Raw genomic sequence first — 17,712 nt, forward strand, 5'->3', positions numbered from 1 at the left:
GCAAACATCGCGTTTGAAATTTAGACTCATTTCGCTATTGTAACAACCGCGAAAATTATCTAACATCTTTGTTTAGCATCCTGAGAAACATCGTTGAAACTGAAGCAACCGCGAAATCTCTAACACGAATACATTTTTCGTTATAACTCCATAATATAACTTCGATAAGACACGTGCGTGTGCGTGTACGTGTGCGATACTTCGGTAAAACTTTTACTTTAGCTCCCTCTCTATTCAAATCTTCCTAGTACCGTTTTAGACTTAACAATAGTGACGACGTACGATGACGATGACGATACCACAATATATCATTAACAACTATTGGACGGAGTCGAGCGACATCGACGTCATTATCTGCTAATTTTATTTCATCCTATTCGGCGACCTCGCTCGTCTCGTTTCAACGATTAAATTCGTAGATAGGTGGGCGGGATTGATGATCAACACGCGGTCATGCGTGCTGATCTAAGTCTACGTTAGGTGATCTTAATCTCGGCCGATGTCGATTCTTGAGGGCAGGAATCGAAGCAAGTGACCAGAAGAACGTGGCTTTTACAAGCCTCTACTCTCTTTTGTAAAATACATGTCTCAGCCATTAGGGCCTCCAAAAACGACGGATCCCGCCAGTCCATACTGTCCTCCACGTACACTATTTTTGAAACAAACAATGAAATATGTGTGATTGCATTTAAATACATTTTGTGTAATCAATATTTATTTTGATTTCATAAGTTTGTCTTGACTTTCTATTTTAATTTATTATTGTTTCTAAGTTTTGTTTGACATTGTACAATTTTATACATAAATGTGTATAAAATGCTATTCGAATGTAATCAATCAAATTTATTCAAACACATGAAAAGAGTTAAAAGTTAAATATTACGAAAATTGATTAACACTAGAAGATCGCAGCAGCCAATTTGGTGAAATTCAAACTGCTATAACTTCTTTCAACTTTGCTTTCAAATATGATGTGATATCCATTTTCATCATTTTTCATGTTTTTAATTTTGGTTAAAAGAATTTTCAATTATATATAAAAGCGCTTGAATTTTTATTTAATTGTTTACTTACAAAAACCCCCATTGGAACTAATTTTACTCCCTTATATCTGATATTGCATTTTCATGTATTTTACGATTTTGTTTACAAGTTTATGATTTTAAATGTTTAACAAAAATTAATGATATTATTATTAAAACGTCAAATATAATTTTATATCTATTTTCTTTCTATTTGTTATTTACGAAAAAAATGCACTTGGAGTCAAATTGGCTTCTATGGTCCTTCTAGGGAGAGTCATCAAATTCATTCAAATCCTTCTAATGACATCAATTATGCGACGTGTTTACTTGTATAAATATCGCGATATAAATTATTGAAGCACGAATTATTTCGGAACAATTAATATATATTGCAATGCAATAAAATTTAAAATAACTATACGAAAATTTTCGTTCAAATCTTCTATATGATGAGAGAAGCTGAATACTTACGATTGTAGTCCCAACGGGCATCTGGTACCATAAGTCGCCTTTTGGCATCGCGTAGTTCCAGCCTAAGAAGGCGCTGGCGCAGGCGAAGGCTGTGTATCCTGGATATCGTTCCACGTGGATTCGAGCGCACCCGCGCGCGCCTGTCCAGGATGTCTACGTCCTCGCCTGTATAAGCGAGAATCGCCGACGCCGCGGGCGGCCCCAGTTGAGCCCGGCAGTGGGCCCGCGACCGCCGAGGCCCGTACCCTGCCGCCCGCTGTTCCACCGCTGAAACACCCGCACAACGTCGAAGTTAGAACCCCCAGCGCGCCACCTGAGGAGAATCATCGTATGGCAGGATTGTTTTAGAGGGTTTGCGTTATTCTTTCTTAGGGAAATGAAGGCTCGCGACAATACTTTCGTCCTTTGCGTATAGAAGTAGAATTCAGATACACTTTAAAAAATATAGGTGTGAATTTAACACTGTGTGGTGTTTAACTCTCAACATGTCGGTGTTGATATAAACATGGTATAGATTTAACTTTATGACTTTTAAATTCACAACACACATTAAATCCACACTTATGTTAAATCCACATCCAAATGATATTTATATCAACACGGTAGACACGAAGAATTATACAAACATCGCATGATGTTAAACACCAATATTTTTTGAAGTGTAGAAAACGAAGGAGTTTGCATCAATTTACAGCAAGATAATAATCGATAGAGTGACAAGATTTTCTTATAAAGCGCATAATTAGAATAATCGATTGACCGCGCTTGTATGTATAGATTATATATAAGGAAGGTATAAGAAAGTGAATTTTTCTGAAATTGTCTACGTTTTATTTTATGTAGACAATTTTGTCGAACTTTCGTAATTTCATTTTAAAAAAGTAAATTAATTTATTTTCGAATATGCACGTTTTATAAAAATAATTATGTAGGATGCTCAAACTAATTGCCTAAGAATATCAACTTTTTAGTATTGCTCTTTGCTTGAATATACTACATAATAATTTTGATAGTCCTATTACTCAAATTATTTTCAAATATGTATCTAATTAAATTTTTAGATGCTTCAGCAAAATCATTCGTGTAGTTATGATATCAATTGTTAGAGATGTAAAAATATCGTCAAATTCAATTTTACTTACAGTAAAATTGCAGTAAAATGATAATTTATTGATAATTTTGGTTATATTTATTGTCTTTATAGTGTTATACAAATAGGCTGTATTTTTCTACTTATGTATAAAATAAAACAACATTCTTCTAATATTCCTAATAGGAATTGCTGATTGAATATTAACGAAATCTAAATATATAATTTAATTCTAACAAAACGTCTGTATGACCCATAGACTCATGCTTAAGTGTATGGCTACTTGTCGCACTAGATTGCCGACTGTTAATCGCGATGTCGTAAACGGGTGTATATCAATTGTCCACATTATTAATTAGTTAATTAAAAATAATATAATTTCATTGGTGAAGCAGTAAAAAATTAGGAACAGGCCGATGTGACTAGTGTGTGCAATTGAACTGTGTACAAGTGCCACTCCCGTCGTAAATCGTCCCTGCCTTAAACGTTGTCGGTTGTTAGTTGTCTAATTATTACATCAATATATAATATCAACATGAAAATTTTAATTAACAAAGCATTTTTAACTTCCTGATAAAAATAAAAATCGAAGCGTAAATCGGATGTAACGGTAGGAGAGTAACAAAAGCGTAAACGAAACTTTTAGAAGGCGAAAATTGAAACATCAAAATGTGGAAAAAGCGTAAATGTTTTTTTTACATTTCATTGTTCCAATTATTGTCTTCTAGAAGTTTTGTTCACGCTTCTGTTACTTTTTCATTATATCCGATTTACGTTCTGAGTTTTATTTTCTAATGACTAAATGCTCTCATATCAAACTACTTTATATTTTTAATTTTTAAAATTACTATTTTACCAGCCTTAAAAAATTACTGAGTAATTTATCGTAATTTACCAGATAAGTTATTATCAAATTGATTATTATTTTCATCTCTATCAATAGTATATTCTTTTTCTCAAAATGAACAATCGGAAGGTATTTATTGTTTACCTTGATGTTCCTGTAACGCGCCAGTCTGTCGGGACGAGTCGCTGGCGATGCTACTCGTTTCGCTGTCTCTAACGATACTATCGTAACCGGAGCTTTCGGCACGGTGTCTGGACAGCGTGGCCGGTGACAGCTTGGCCGCTCGTGGCGTTGTGTCCGCGCCGGAATCGGAACCCTCCTTGTTCAGTCCGAACGAGGAACCGAGATTAAGGATCTTGCGTTGCATTCGTCCGGAAGACGGCGCCGGAGATGGCATTGATAGCAAGGGTGAACTGCCTGAAATACAAAGTATATATAATAAATTGTACTGCAATTTAATGTATTTAACATTACAGAAATACAAAGACGTTTATATTGATGAGGGTAATGTTCCAGAAACACGAGTCTCGATGCTAAAAAAACGTGCAGCGATTCTAACTTTTTCATAGTATTATAACAATTTAAAAATCACATTTTCTTTTAAGTTCTGTCACTTTTAAAGTAAGGGAACAGTGTATCCAATTAAAAACTGCAAATATCTATAAAAGATGTAAAAGCATTTAAAAAATATCATAAAATATCTTGGATTAGTACCTTGAATTTTCACATCTTCCTCTATATCGGACTTCCCCGTAACTGTTCTCTCGGATCTCTCGGCAGCCGTAAATAGCTTTTTTGCCTCGATATATTCCTCTTCGGGGTCCGAGCCGGACGCTCCGTTTCCAGGTATCCTTTCGATCTCTTCCTTGAGATTAGGATTCGACGCACCGTCTGGATGCCTCAAACTGGAGATATTGCAGTCGCCTAACTTACCGCAGTACCTTCTAGGACTGGCGAGATGAGCGACGCTACTGGGGTACCAGTAAGAGGCCGTGGCGGGCCTAGACATGCTCTGACGACAATTATCGCAGATCTTCTCCTGATCGGGCTTTCCTGCTATGTACGCAGGTTCGCTGTATATGCTGCCGTGATTGCTCGCGTTGTCGTTGAATAAGACATCCGAAAGGGATAAAGACTGACAGCGAGACGGCGGACGGAAGACGGTCGCTGCTAGAATTTGTCCTGCGTTAATGTTATACTGCATGTAAACCGCAAATAGCTGGCTTTAGTGCTTTGATTAAAATTAATTACTCTTACAAACTCGATTTTTCGCCTCTAGTCGACAAATCGTGAATTTAACCTTTTATTCGAATTATTGAAACTTGTATTTAACTTAACTTGTATTTCGGATTTTCTAAATTTATTTTATTAATCATTAATAAAACTATAGTGAATAAATACGCTATCAATTATCGCATTTTTATTGAGTTTCCTGTATGTCTTTTATTAGCTAGATATAGATTTGAAAATAATTTTATTGAACCATCAAAATAACTATATAAGACACGCAAACTGGTTACTAGAGTGTCAATAACATTGTTCATCTACTTGAAATTGCTATGTAATTATATATATAGATGGACCAACAATTTCTTTTCATATCTATATCTAAATAAACTTTTAAATAGTTTAGCAAAATCGTTCTTTTCGTATAACACGTGAATAGACAGGCGACGTCTCCACAGGAGAATTTGATAACAGAATATTGTTAACAGAAAAAAGTATTTTTCCGTTTTCTTTTTACCCCCGCGCGCGACTAACCGAACACTCAATCGCGAAACTTACATGGAGCGTCTCGCACATTGACGGTGGAGGAGTTTTCCCTCTGGTAAGTCACGGAATTGGAAACGTTGGCGAGCGCGAGTTTGCTTTGATAGAGCTCGTGAAGGCGAGCCAACTGATCAAACTTGTGCCTGGTTTCTTGCTCGAGGAAGTCTTCGTGGTCGAAGTACGGTCTGGGTAGAACACCCGCGCCAACCGGCGGTGGATAATGCGGTCTGTATCTTTCCGTGTCCGACATCACCGACATAGAGTCTGGAAATAATTTTTCTGTCTCATACCTTCCGCTCGTGTAGATATTTTGCCGCGCAAGAAGCCGCTAGATAAGAACGATGGAGAAAAACGATACTAGGCAGCTGTCCACTTTGGTTCAAAGAACGGACAGCGATGTGTAATTACATCGAGGTTTCTCTTTTCGAGAGAAGTGAATTATTGTTTTCTACCGCATGGCCTATTACGTACTTCTAGTCGAAGTCAATTTCACGATGTGGAGAATAGTTTTCATAGAAGTTCGTTCAAGTGCTCGCCACGGAAGCAATCGTAAGGGGACGAAAGTTAAAGTAGTTATACGCAAAAAAAAACATTTACAAAAGTTTTAGTGACTTTTAAAATTACCTATAACTTATAATTATTATCAAACTATTTAAGATTAGAGTGAAAATGTTTGTATATTTTCAAAAAATGTTTGTTCATTTGTATCAAACTATTTAATTTTTAACTATTTATTATTCTTTGAAAATTAAAAATGCAACAAATGTTTATTTAATAATCAATATTTAAATGGAATGTGTTTAAAATTGATTATTGCAATGAAAACGAGTATTACAAATAATAATTTTCTTTTGGAATATAATCTATTGAGCATTGTTAATTGAAAGGAAAAATTCTTTAAGATGAGTTTTTAAAGACCTCATTAAAATCTCTTAAAAATGAAATCAAATCGTTCTATAAGATGTTTTTTAAAAAAATTGTTTATGATATTTGTTTATAAATGCGATTAGCAAGCAATTACGCGGCATTGCCACTGAATGGGCGCAGCGGCATTTTGTTTCTTATAAATAAAAATCTTACAGCATACAATAAAAGTCGCGTCTTCAAAATAGAACTCTATAATGAAAGTAAATGAAATGTATTTTGGAAGTACCATTTCGTTTAATTTTGTGTAAATTTAATTTAGAGATATATAATATATGTATGATGTATAATATGTATAGTTTCTATTAATGTAAACATTTTTTTATATCTAGAAGAAGTTAGATTCAAATATTCTTTTAAATATCATGTAATAACATTTTTTTTCCAAAATTGACGCATTAAATAACTTCAAGACATTGTCGGACATCCTATTCTCAAATATGAGCTCTTGGACAACTCTTTCTACAGCATAATGATTATTGAAAAATGTTGTTGAAAATTGTACTCACCTGTGAAAGTTGACACCACGGTAAGATTCTCTTGGCTAAGAATCCTTAAAGGATGTTCTTCCTGGTCGCTTTCGGGCAACGGATTCTCACCCATGCAGAGTGCAATATCCTCCTCGGTCACTTGTAAACACGAGTCTTGCATAGGTACTGGCTCCAAGTCCTCCACCTCGACGATCTCTAAAATTTCGTCCTCAGATGATAACGAGTGTCTGGAGGGTAGAACAATGTCCTTGTGCGACAGATTTAGACTTTCCATGGATACCTCTCGGCTGACTCCGTTGCTAAGTGGTTCAATTAATGGCAGTGGAGGAGGTACGACAATTTCTTCATCGTCATCTTCGTCATCCGGTAGATCAAGTTTCCCTTTCTCGATGCTATCATCCATCACTGGACTTGCCGTCAGATCTAATCCTGAATCTGTATTAGACTTGACATTAAGTAGATTCAGCTTGGCACTCAGCTTCTCAGTTATGTCCTCAATCTCGTTCGCTTTCAAACTATCACTTTCCGCAGTGGACAACGATGTGTCGTCGTCGTCCGCACCGCTGCAGGTTTTGAATTGGGTCAACTCCTTAAACTGACCGGATGACTGACCGGAAGACATCTTTGAGGATTCAAGTCGTGGCGTGGCGTGCTTTGCTCGCTGTATTTGGGACGATTGATTTTCTACCCATTTTCTAATCATGCTCTTCTTGTGACTGTCCATGAAACCATAACCGGAGGAGTGCTGATGCGTGTGCAGTTGCAACGCCGGCGCGCCAGTCAATTGCATTGGTCCATCGATCCATGTTTCTCGTTTGTGATGAGACTCCTTCAGCATATGTCTCGCCTCCGCGACTTTCGATTTCGAGATCCTTGGTCCATCTATCCACTGTTCATCAGATCCACCACTAGGCGCTAGTGGTACCTTACTAGGTGAATCGTTGGCCTTTGATGCTGAAGCATTTTTCGACGAAGAATTTTTTCTGGCCGGACTTGCCTTCGGCGTTATACTGTGCGCTGGTGAGGTCTGCTTCGATGCGGTCTGCGTCAAAGTCTTCACCACTTTCGAGGGCTTATGTGCTGGACTGCGCTCCTCAGGAATCTTATTCGGTCTTTCAGCGGCAGAACCTCGAAGCACTCTACCCATTGCGCAACGATTATCACCTGAATTCAAGCTGGGTATATAAACAGGTGGATGTTCGCCGTCAGTAGCGTCGTCAGCGCTCGGCCCCACATAGATCACGGTGTCGGCTGACAAATCGCTTGAACTCGGATCGCATTCGCTGTTCTGCCGAGCTGCTTCTTCGCCAGAACTGCCGCCGCTTCCGGTTCCCTGCGTGTTGCTGCCGACAAACTTGATCTTCCGGCGTCGCATCCGATGGATTCTCGATGCCAATTGAACAGTGGTTAATGTCTCGGTGTAATGCTGAGCGTTGGGTGACACGTGAGCTATCATAGCCGCATGACAAGTCAGAGAGCCGAGACACTCTTTCAGTAATTGGGTTAGCTTGTGTTCTTTATATGGTAAGTGCTTCTGGCCGTTGAAAATCGCAAGCAGAATGTTGCCCAGACCGGAGAGGGGAATTCCGCCCGAGGATTTCCCGCGATCCGAGTTTCCCAGATCCATCAAGTGCAATCGGCTTCTGCCACCGGCAACTGCACAGTCGAGAAACAGCGTTTATTTTGAATATCATCGTATAAAGCAAGAGAAACGCGAGAAAATAACGACGCGAATATCATGTATACTTGAATTCCGAAATAGTGAAGGGAAATGCATATAATCAGCGTTTGAGATGCTGCAGAGTAATACAGAGTAATCTCTTTTCCACGGTATACGTTTCCACCTTCAGATGGAAAGCGGAATAGCGATTTCGAGATAGAATTATTTACCTCCACCCTTGCCGGCAACGCTGTACTGGTACACGTGTAACGTATAGAGCATATGTGCGTCGCCGTCCTCTCGTTGACGGCCGGCAACCGCTGCGTCGAGATAGAATGCCGCGCGTTCCGCCGTCGGCGCGCGGAGCTCGCTGTGCTGCTGCAATTGAAGGGTACCAAACAACGGATCATCTCTGAGGTACACGGCCGGCGATTGTTCTGAGTCTGGGAATAAAAGGACCGCCGGTGTTACGTAACGTTTATCTGGCGTTTTCGTATCTCACATAATATAATACATCGCGGAGAAGATACGGTGCAAGTTTCACGAGGAATTCCCTTACGTAATAATACCTCGTATCTGTCGCGGGCGCAATTTTATTTTCGCATTGTTGTTGCGTATCGGAAATTCTTCAAATTAATGCGATCAAATTTTCAATATTTTACTTATAACATTGTAATATAAATATGTTTTATTATTAATATATAGAATATTGAACTGAATAGTTCAATAGGGAAGAGCATGATGTTACATGAAAAATAAGTTAAAAATGTAGAATAAATTTGTTTTATATGAAATTTTGAAAAATTTATTTTAAATATTCGCCGGGTACGCTTAACTACGTCTTGATTTAATATATAATAATAAATCTTTGTTATAGGCTGTTACTTCAGTACGTATGTTTATTATTATACTAGATAATCGAAAATATATAATAAAAATAGAATACTCACGCATAAATGTTATCAATTTTATTATAAATGTTACCTATGCCGTCGACAATTCTGCTTTTTAAAAGTAAATTATTATGAACATGTTCTGTTTTAATTCAGTTAAATCGATAGCCGAAAATATTTAAAGTCAAATATTTAAAGTCGATTTTTTTCGGGAACAAAGCTTTATATGAAAAAATTTTATTTTACTTTCTTAACTTACTTTTTCGTATAGAATCCCTTCCTGATTGTATCACTAATTCACAAATACCTACTGTGCATTCATCTCTATTTTGTCTTCTTACATAAGACGTGATAAGACGTGAGATTAGTTATTTATAATATTTCAATCATAAAGAAATGGCAAAAGTCAAGTTTCCTAGTGCTTCAAATTTCGCATGCACGTACTGTCCCAAGTTCACATAAATTTCCTAACACATTTTTCGTTTCTTTGATTCCATTATTTTATTTTGCGGAAAAATAATATCCGCAAAAGATAGGACGACACTAGGAGAGATGCAGGTGCGCACTAGCCAGAGCTGTAAATCGGTCGAAGCGAGACTCGAGGTATCCACGGGATGCCTTGTCCTGAATTACGACGTCGATAAAACGTTGGAGGATATGTCGCAAGAGATACCTACGTTTCGCTATCGTGCTTTATCACATGTTCTGTATACACGTTGGAGACGGTGAATAGGCGAGCCTATGTAAAAATAATCAACGTAATGTGAGACATAACTGTAAATAATGATCAACATAAAAGGGCAATTACAAGGTAGGTGAGATAGTCTGTGGATCAGGTGGTCGAATCAAACAAAGCAATCTTCGTATTGTTGCTTCGTCGTGCGAATAAAACAGGTCGTAAAACAGCGGACGGGGAAAGGTGGTTAAGAGGATAGTTAAGTTACACGGACAAAGAGTTTTAAGGAGATACAAAGAAAGCACTGCTGTTAATTATTTCAATATAAAGATTAATGTCGTAGTCACCGTTGCAAAATAATAAAATTATATTTGAATATAAATTATATTTGAATATATAATATAAGGAAATCATAAGAATGGTTTTAGTATCTAAAAATTTAATTAGAAATAGATCTGATGAAAATAATTTTGTTGATCAAAAATTATGTAAGACACTTTTACAACCAGCTCAAGCTGTAGTATTACATATGTTTCAATGTTTTAAATAATAATTTTGATACCAACAAAATTATTTTTAGATCTATGTATATATCTAGCTAAATTTTAAAATATTTCAACAAAATAGTTCTTTTCGTATTTTTTTATATAGAAAATATGGAATGATTTATCTTTTTTATTTATAATTTGTTAATTGGATTTATCAAGATATTTTAAATATATAGAAACATATAATAATGATTGCGTATAAAACTAAAATAAATAGTAAATATTGGAATCGATATTTATGCGCACGACAATTCGTTCGTTGCACGGGAAAGATGTCTCAAACGACTCAAACCATAAAATATGAAACAAAGGGAAGAAAGAGGCAGTCACAAATATGTCGCTCGTATCGTATGCTTTCACGTCGTTTTTCGCGTAGGAATATTTGAGACTGTATGTCCCCACGTGCGAGGGTGGATTGAAAATGCAGACTAAGGATTTCTTCGCGCCGTTGCACCGGAATTCGTAGCGATCTATAAGAATGCTCGTAAAAAGTTGCGATAGCGAATTCATGCGGATTTTTTATCAGGAAATGCCCGCACTCTATAAGATGGGAAAGTCTCTTGGATAAAAGTGAACGAAAACGCTATTACATTTTTACTGTGCGAGATTATTTTCTGGCAGAACAATATAAAAATTCCATGTAATATTTAAATATGAAAATTTCAATATGAAAATTCCATGCACAGCAAATTTAAATAATACAAAAATTTAAGTAACATCAAAATTCTCGTATATAAGTGCGCGTTTCATAGCTACAAAGTTTACCTGAAAAATATCTGAAAGGAAGGTAAATATTGTTAAGAGCATGATGTTTGACAATATGCTCCTTTCATGTTCGTGAGATGCAAGAGGTCCATAAAAGCGCTCGGACGGACGCGAAAATTTAATTCGAGTAATGCTTCTCGAGTGCCTACCTAGCTTTATATCCGGAACAGGTACACATTCGTCTATACGAAATTACCTCACCTCAGAGTCGGTCTGTACTATCCGCGGTATATTTTTACGTGGTCGTCTCCTATGCACTCGGGATGCTATGACTGACACACTGGACATCATTTATACGACATTTATACGATGTTTGGATAACCCCACCCACATAAGTAAATTGCCAATTAGCCTTTTACTGCCGAAATGCGAGGTCTCCTACCATATAACATATAATGGACGGAAAGGAACGATATTAAAGGATAAGAACGGTGCGCAACGATGGTACGAGCGCCGCAGTATGCCGCAGTTTATTTCCGCCAGGCCGTCTGCAACTTTTTACATTTGATTCTGCCGGAAACCTTTTCCTTTATACCGCGCTGCGGAAATGGCCTGCACGAGCACCAAGTCCCAGCGAGCGAGTTCAACACGAGCTTCCGTCAAGTCATCGACCGATTGATTTCGACTATTTCCGATCATATTAGACGAGAGATATAGCTTGAGCTAGTTGCTTCATCGAGCAGTTGAGCGTGCAATGAGGAAACAAGGAGCGCGCGCGAAAGCAGGAAGCGGGAGTATCCTCTAGACTTACCGGAGCCTCCTTGATTTCCGTAATTTGCGAAGTCCCGAGGAACCAACTTAACCGTAGTAGATGCTCGATAATGAAATTCGACGAGGCGTATCCGACGAAAGCGTAAGCGAAGGGGAAGGAGAGAGGAGCGACATCGGAATATTCGACGTAGATCGACGTATAGTGCGTGCCTTGTGTTGTAGAAATTTAGATAATTCCACGGATCCCGTATACCAAAAGCCCTTAATAATAGAGGCGCGAAAGTGAGTGATAGCGCTAGACTTCGCGGGACTTCGTAAGAATCCGGATTAAGGGAAGTATTAATATTTATGAGGCGCGTGAAGTAGCCCCCGAATAAGTTCGCGGTTTTACTGGTGGTATTAAGTCGTTGTGTGATAAAGAATGGAAGAAAGTTGATAATTGTTAAAGTAGTAAGCACACTACTTTATTGCATTTAATAGTTATGTAACAGAAGTTTAATAATGGGAATGAATTTTCTATCGATACGATAAGTATTCCTATGATTTGACACGGAAACTCTCGATTTACTATTTATACAATTATATATACGCAATAGTTATTTTCTTATATAATATTATCAATTTTCTAGCTCAAAATTGCTAAGCAATATAATATATATGTTAAAATATATATATGTTAAAATTGAGCCAATAATTAAGTCAAGAGACAAAACTAATTTACTAACAACAAAATCAAAGGAAAAAAAGATTAAAACTAATTTTTCAATAATAAAATATATAAAAACGTTTCGACTTACAATAAATGTTGAAAAGAGAGTTAGAAATAAAATATAAAAATAATTTATCAAATCACATTATTGGATACAGAGTGGATAATGGTAGGTTAAAAAGTTAAAAGTTAAGTTTAAAAATTAATTAATTTTAATATAACTTAGTTACATTTTATTTAGTTTAAAAAAAACTTAACTTACCCAACCCTGATTGGACATATAATATATTCTTTATGTAATATATTCTTCATATCTTTATTTATTAAGAAAGAAAGAGTGATAACGAAAGATTAACTTCTTCAATACAATATTATTATTCAATAATTTTAAATAATTAATAAGTATATAAAAATATATCAATGACAGATTTATAGAATGGCATTTTATTATTATACGATATTACATACAACCTTGATCTCATATAAATTTCTTGATTCTTTGACCGAGGGTCGACATGAACGACTCCGAAACAAAGCTTAAACTTCGCAACTGAAAGGAAAGAGGGGGGGGGGGAGAGACATGATACCCCGAAATTCACGACAGGCTACACATCGAGGTAATAATAAGGCTGACGGGCCGGTCTAGCCGACGTTATACGGATATATGCGGCGCGTATATACATCGCTCGTGTATAATAATTCACACAGACACGGAGCATAGAAGTACGGCACAGAAGCGGCACAGCAATATCCATAAAAGGGACCGGAGGATGTAATATTACCGGCATCTGTGCCCTGTGGTGCAGAAGTACCGCGAAGAAGGAGGCGACGACGAGTCCGCGATGTCGACAGTTACAACATGAAGCTCGCAGCGGGGAAAACGAAGAACGAAATGTGACAAAGAAAAGTGATCTGCGAGGAGCACCTTCATCTTGGCACGGAGACGCGTAATGGATGCGGTTTCAGCTTAGAGCAATTGTTACACCCATTCGTGGCGTCGCGGGGGGTTCGAGAAAGGAAGCGCTTCCACCCTCTTTCTGAATAAATCGTTTTTCGACGCGTTTCGAATACAGTTTTTCCAAGCCCGAATCCCTTCGATCGTAACAGTCCTCGTCGTTGCTGGGGCATAAGGGCAGTAAAGGAAATCTGTTTCGCCTTTCTGGACGGCCGGCTGCGTCTTGGTACGCGACTTGTTTCCCGAGTTTCGCAATATTTCCACGAGAAGTTTCTCGCCCCGAGCACGCATGACGTATCGTTATGAATCAGAGTCCTTCGGGACAGTTTCATTCGCTTGCGTCATTATTAAAGACGATCGATATTGCGTCGGAATTCAGAAGTTATTGGATAATGTTGTTAATCCTTTCACTATAAAGTGTTAGAGCCCGCACATACAGTGATTCGAGATTATTGGAATACAAATATGATAAAATAATCTCTTAGTAAAAAGGTTACGCTAAATATATAATATTACCATCGTTTTAAATGCCTTTGATATTCGTTATCATTCTTTATAAATATAAATCAATCGAAATGGAGATACTGCTAGAATTTGAACTGGAAATAGAATTATATATATAGCTCTTTCTAGAACAAAGCAATTTTATCCTTAACGGTTTAATAACGTCTTATAACCTTATAACCATCTTTCAGATGGTTTAATATCCCGAACTTTCATTTTATAAACTCTCCAGAAAGATAGTGACATCATACACGATCATTGATACGAATTCCCTAAGATCTCCCTTCAACGATACGAAATATAGAATTTGTATTATATAATGTGATTCCGAGAAAATTAATGTTTATAATAATTTCAATTTAATTGCAATCATATTGCTCGCGAGTAGTTCACGGTATATGTATGTAACATCTATCATGCGAGAATATAAAATGCATGGATAACAGATCAGGTAAGAATACATAACGTTGTTTAGTACCTAATATTCGACAGATGATAACTTGAAGAGTATAATAGTATTCACGTTAAAGTATCATACATCACTCAAAGTATTCTTATTTCTTCGTTCACTTCACTACATAAAAGTGCATTACAGAGACACACTACGGCCGTCTTTTCCGAAAGTGTCAAGATTGATATATTGAAAGCTTCTTGTGCTTGCGTGGAATAAGGAAATGTCTGATTCGCAAGGTACCGAGTATGTATTCACATATAGATTAATATCGTCTTTTGGCGACGGAGAAGAGAAGACGAAGGAAGAGCAAAAGAAAATTAACAAACCTTCTGACGTATTAAAATAGGAGTTGGCATTCATTCGGAGTAGTGAAGGACTACGAAATAAGGACTCGAAATAAGTGTTACTAAACCCTTTCTAGACATCGTAGACGAATGCGGATATGAGAGTGATGTGAAAGGAATGATGAAAGTTCAATGTTGCCATGATTTCGCTACGAGAGTAAAAGAGATCGGAATTAATAGGCAAATTATCACCTGTCATCGAATTAGATGATGCGTAAGAGCTTTCGAAGAAATATTTTTCCCCGGAGAGACATGATTGGTCTTTTATAGAAACATACTTTTCATTTTCGTAAAACAATTTACTATAATGCACATGGGGAAGTGTTCATTTAGTCGTTAACTTTTTTTTTCTGCCGGCGGAAAGTCTCGTTGAGAAAACTTTTAATGTAAACTACACTTTTAATTTAATGCATCGCCGCGAATTTATCGCTTCTTCCTTTGAAAAATCAACAGCATAGTTTCAAACTTGCTCTATTTATTCGTCATGTTCATAGTGGATATTTTGTTAAAGGTTTATTTATTTTCTTCCATTTTTATTTTCGTTCCTATTTTCTCTAAGGCCACTTGTTACTCCATCCTGTGCGTGCTGCACATTTTAATTTGTTTAAACTATTATAAAATTTTCATTTTTTCATAAACTAAACATTTATATCAATATCTGGGCATGTTTAACAATTGCCAAAAACGTAAGTATTTTTATCCGTCGTGAGATAATTCACTGAAGGCATTCTCATAACTTTTACGAAGGGGTAGACTGCCGGATCTATTTCGTAGTGAGCAATTAAAGAAAGCCATCGTCTTATGTACCGAGTGGCTTCCTAGTGAATGTTACTGAGCAATGGACCGTAGCCGACTTCTCCGTGGGGAAGGAAAACTTACGACCATTTTGGGAATGACACGCCTTCTTGCTCTGCCACTCGGCACTTTAACGGCGCCCACCTTTTGTGACTCAAGTACATGGCAAACCGCCAATTGTGATTGCAATGATATTAATTTTATCATTGATAGAATTGTAACTTTGAGATATAATTAAATTTTAATGATTAAAAAATTCAGTTTGAAAATAATAAAGCATGAGTTATTACAAATCGAATTACTATTTAATTATTATTGACATGTAATATGAATAATTAGGTATATGTATTTTTTATCTATTCTACCGATTATTCATAAATTATTGTGTGCAATAAAAAGAAAAGAATAGTTTTAGCAACGGGATAATTTAAAAAAATTAATTTCAATGTTTATCGAATAATTTAGTAGAAAATTAATTGGGAGTAGAGAGACAGAGAATGGACGTATAATTAGTTATATTTATACCGATTTGACATATCGTCCTGTTATGATATATCGTCATTGTTATTCATAGATTTAGAAATCGTTTGATTGAAATCCAGGAAACAAGGGACGTGTGGCAATGTTGATAGTTTATCGAGCTGCTATACTTTCTGTGCTATCGAGTCGATGTGGTATCGCGGTTATTGATATTGTGAGTATTTCTATCGACGATGGTTAGCAGCTAAATTGAATATTAACAAACAATTCGTGTAATCGTTTACGGAACGAGTATAGTCGGCTTAGTGATGAATATAGTCTGAATCTCGATTAATTTTTCATACTAACTCTTTAGCATTGCCAAAAACATGATATTTTTTGCGATATAAAGAGTTTTTAATTCAAGATTGTTAAAATAAGAAAATAAATTATTAAATTAGTTGAAGAATTTTTAATAGTCTTTATATACATAAAGAATCATATTTTCAGTTTTCTCATTAAGGTTATAGATAATATTTATATTATAGTATCTATATAAGGAATATTTATATTATTATTTGTTTCTGAAATAATTTTTTTATGCGATCTTCGTTTATATCTATCTATCAAAAAATCTACTTTGCGTACTCTTTTTTCGGAATAGATCGATCGCATGTTGAGTTGACAGTGATATTTATTTTAAATCATTGTAAAGAGAGTATTTGTGTATACATTGTATGCTGTGTAATAAAAAAAGCACGAAATGCAAAACACGCGACAAGTTTCTCGTGTCTCGCGTCGCGTCTTTTCTATTCGACTTTTCTTCCCTTCAATTCATCCTTGCATTTTTTGCGTTTTTTTTTTTTCGTTCGCTTTGCTTTTATACATGTTAAAAGTTGCGCGTGGCGAACGTTTTGTTTCTTCCCTATTATTCTCTTCCTTATCTTCGTAAGACCGATACGTGGGAGAAATATATAAAACAATAATGGATGGTGAGAATTATCATCAGCCTTCTCTGGTTATAAGCGAGAAAGGATGGAGAGAAATAGGCGGGAAATATTCCCGATTCTCTTGTTTGGCTAGCCATACCATTCGGTTAATATGCATACGGCCGATTAAAATGAATACATTTCGAGGGAATCCTGTGTTCACTGTACGGAAATATAGAGTGATTCAAGGTTTATCTCTTTCAATGCATAAATTGTTAGATATTAGCAGTCTTTTCATTACGAGAAAGAATTTAAATAAAAAATAATGGAGTATTTTTAATAATTTACGCTAATTGTAAATCAAATTTGTCAGCTATCATTATATACTTAAATCTTGTTATATTTATTTTTAGTTTTTATAAAATAGTCTGAGGTAAATCTAATCATATGGCGAATCGAACCAACATACAATTAAGTTACCCTTTGTATCAAAAGAGTTAAAATTTAAGCAAAAAATAAACAAAAATACTTCTTGATTAAATTAATTGATTCAATATAAAAAAAATACTGTAATTAATGTAAAATGATATGTTTCGACGGAATATTAAAACAATATTCAAGTAAAAATATTAAAAATATTTATCTATATAAAGAAAAATATTTATTTAGTTAATATTTTATCTACTTTTAAA

The 17,712-nt window shown here is 36.0% G+C and overlaps 1 protein-coding gene across 1 annotated transcript in view; it reads right to left on the minus strand.

Moving 5' to 3' along the window:
- Positions 1-476: 476 nt before the first annotated feature.
- LOC105621580 (kinesin-like protein CG14535) overlaps positions 477-17,712 on the minus strand; it is a 147,085-nt gene continuing 129,849 nt past the window's right edge. The window contains exons 5-12 of the mRNA XM_012203050.1: positions 8,509-8,721; positions 6,637-8,274; positions 5,219-5,467; positions 4,148-4,603; positions 3,578-3,850; positions 3,154-3,156; positions 1,497-1,763; positions 477-649 (exon numbers count right to left, since the gene is read on the minus strand). Coding sequence (XP_012058440.1) covers positions 477-649; positions 1,497-1,763; positions 3,154-3,156; positions 3,578-3,850; positions 4,148-4,603; positions 5,219-5,467; positions 6,637-8,274; positions 8,509-8,721 — 3,272 coding nt within the window. The remainder of the gene's footprint in view (positions 650-1,496; positions 1,764-3,153; positions 3,157-3,577; positions 3,851-4,147; positions 4,604-5,218; positions 5,468-6,636; positions 8,275-8,508; positions 8,722-17,712) is intronic.

The sequence above is a fragment of the Atta cephalotes genome, assembly GCF_000143395.1.
Source record: "Atta cephalotes unplaced genomic scaffold scaffold00034, whole genome shotgun sequence".
Lineage (NCBI taxonomy): Eukaryota > Metazoa > Arthropoda > Insecta > Hymenoptera > Formicidae > Atta > Atta cephalotes.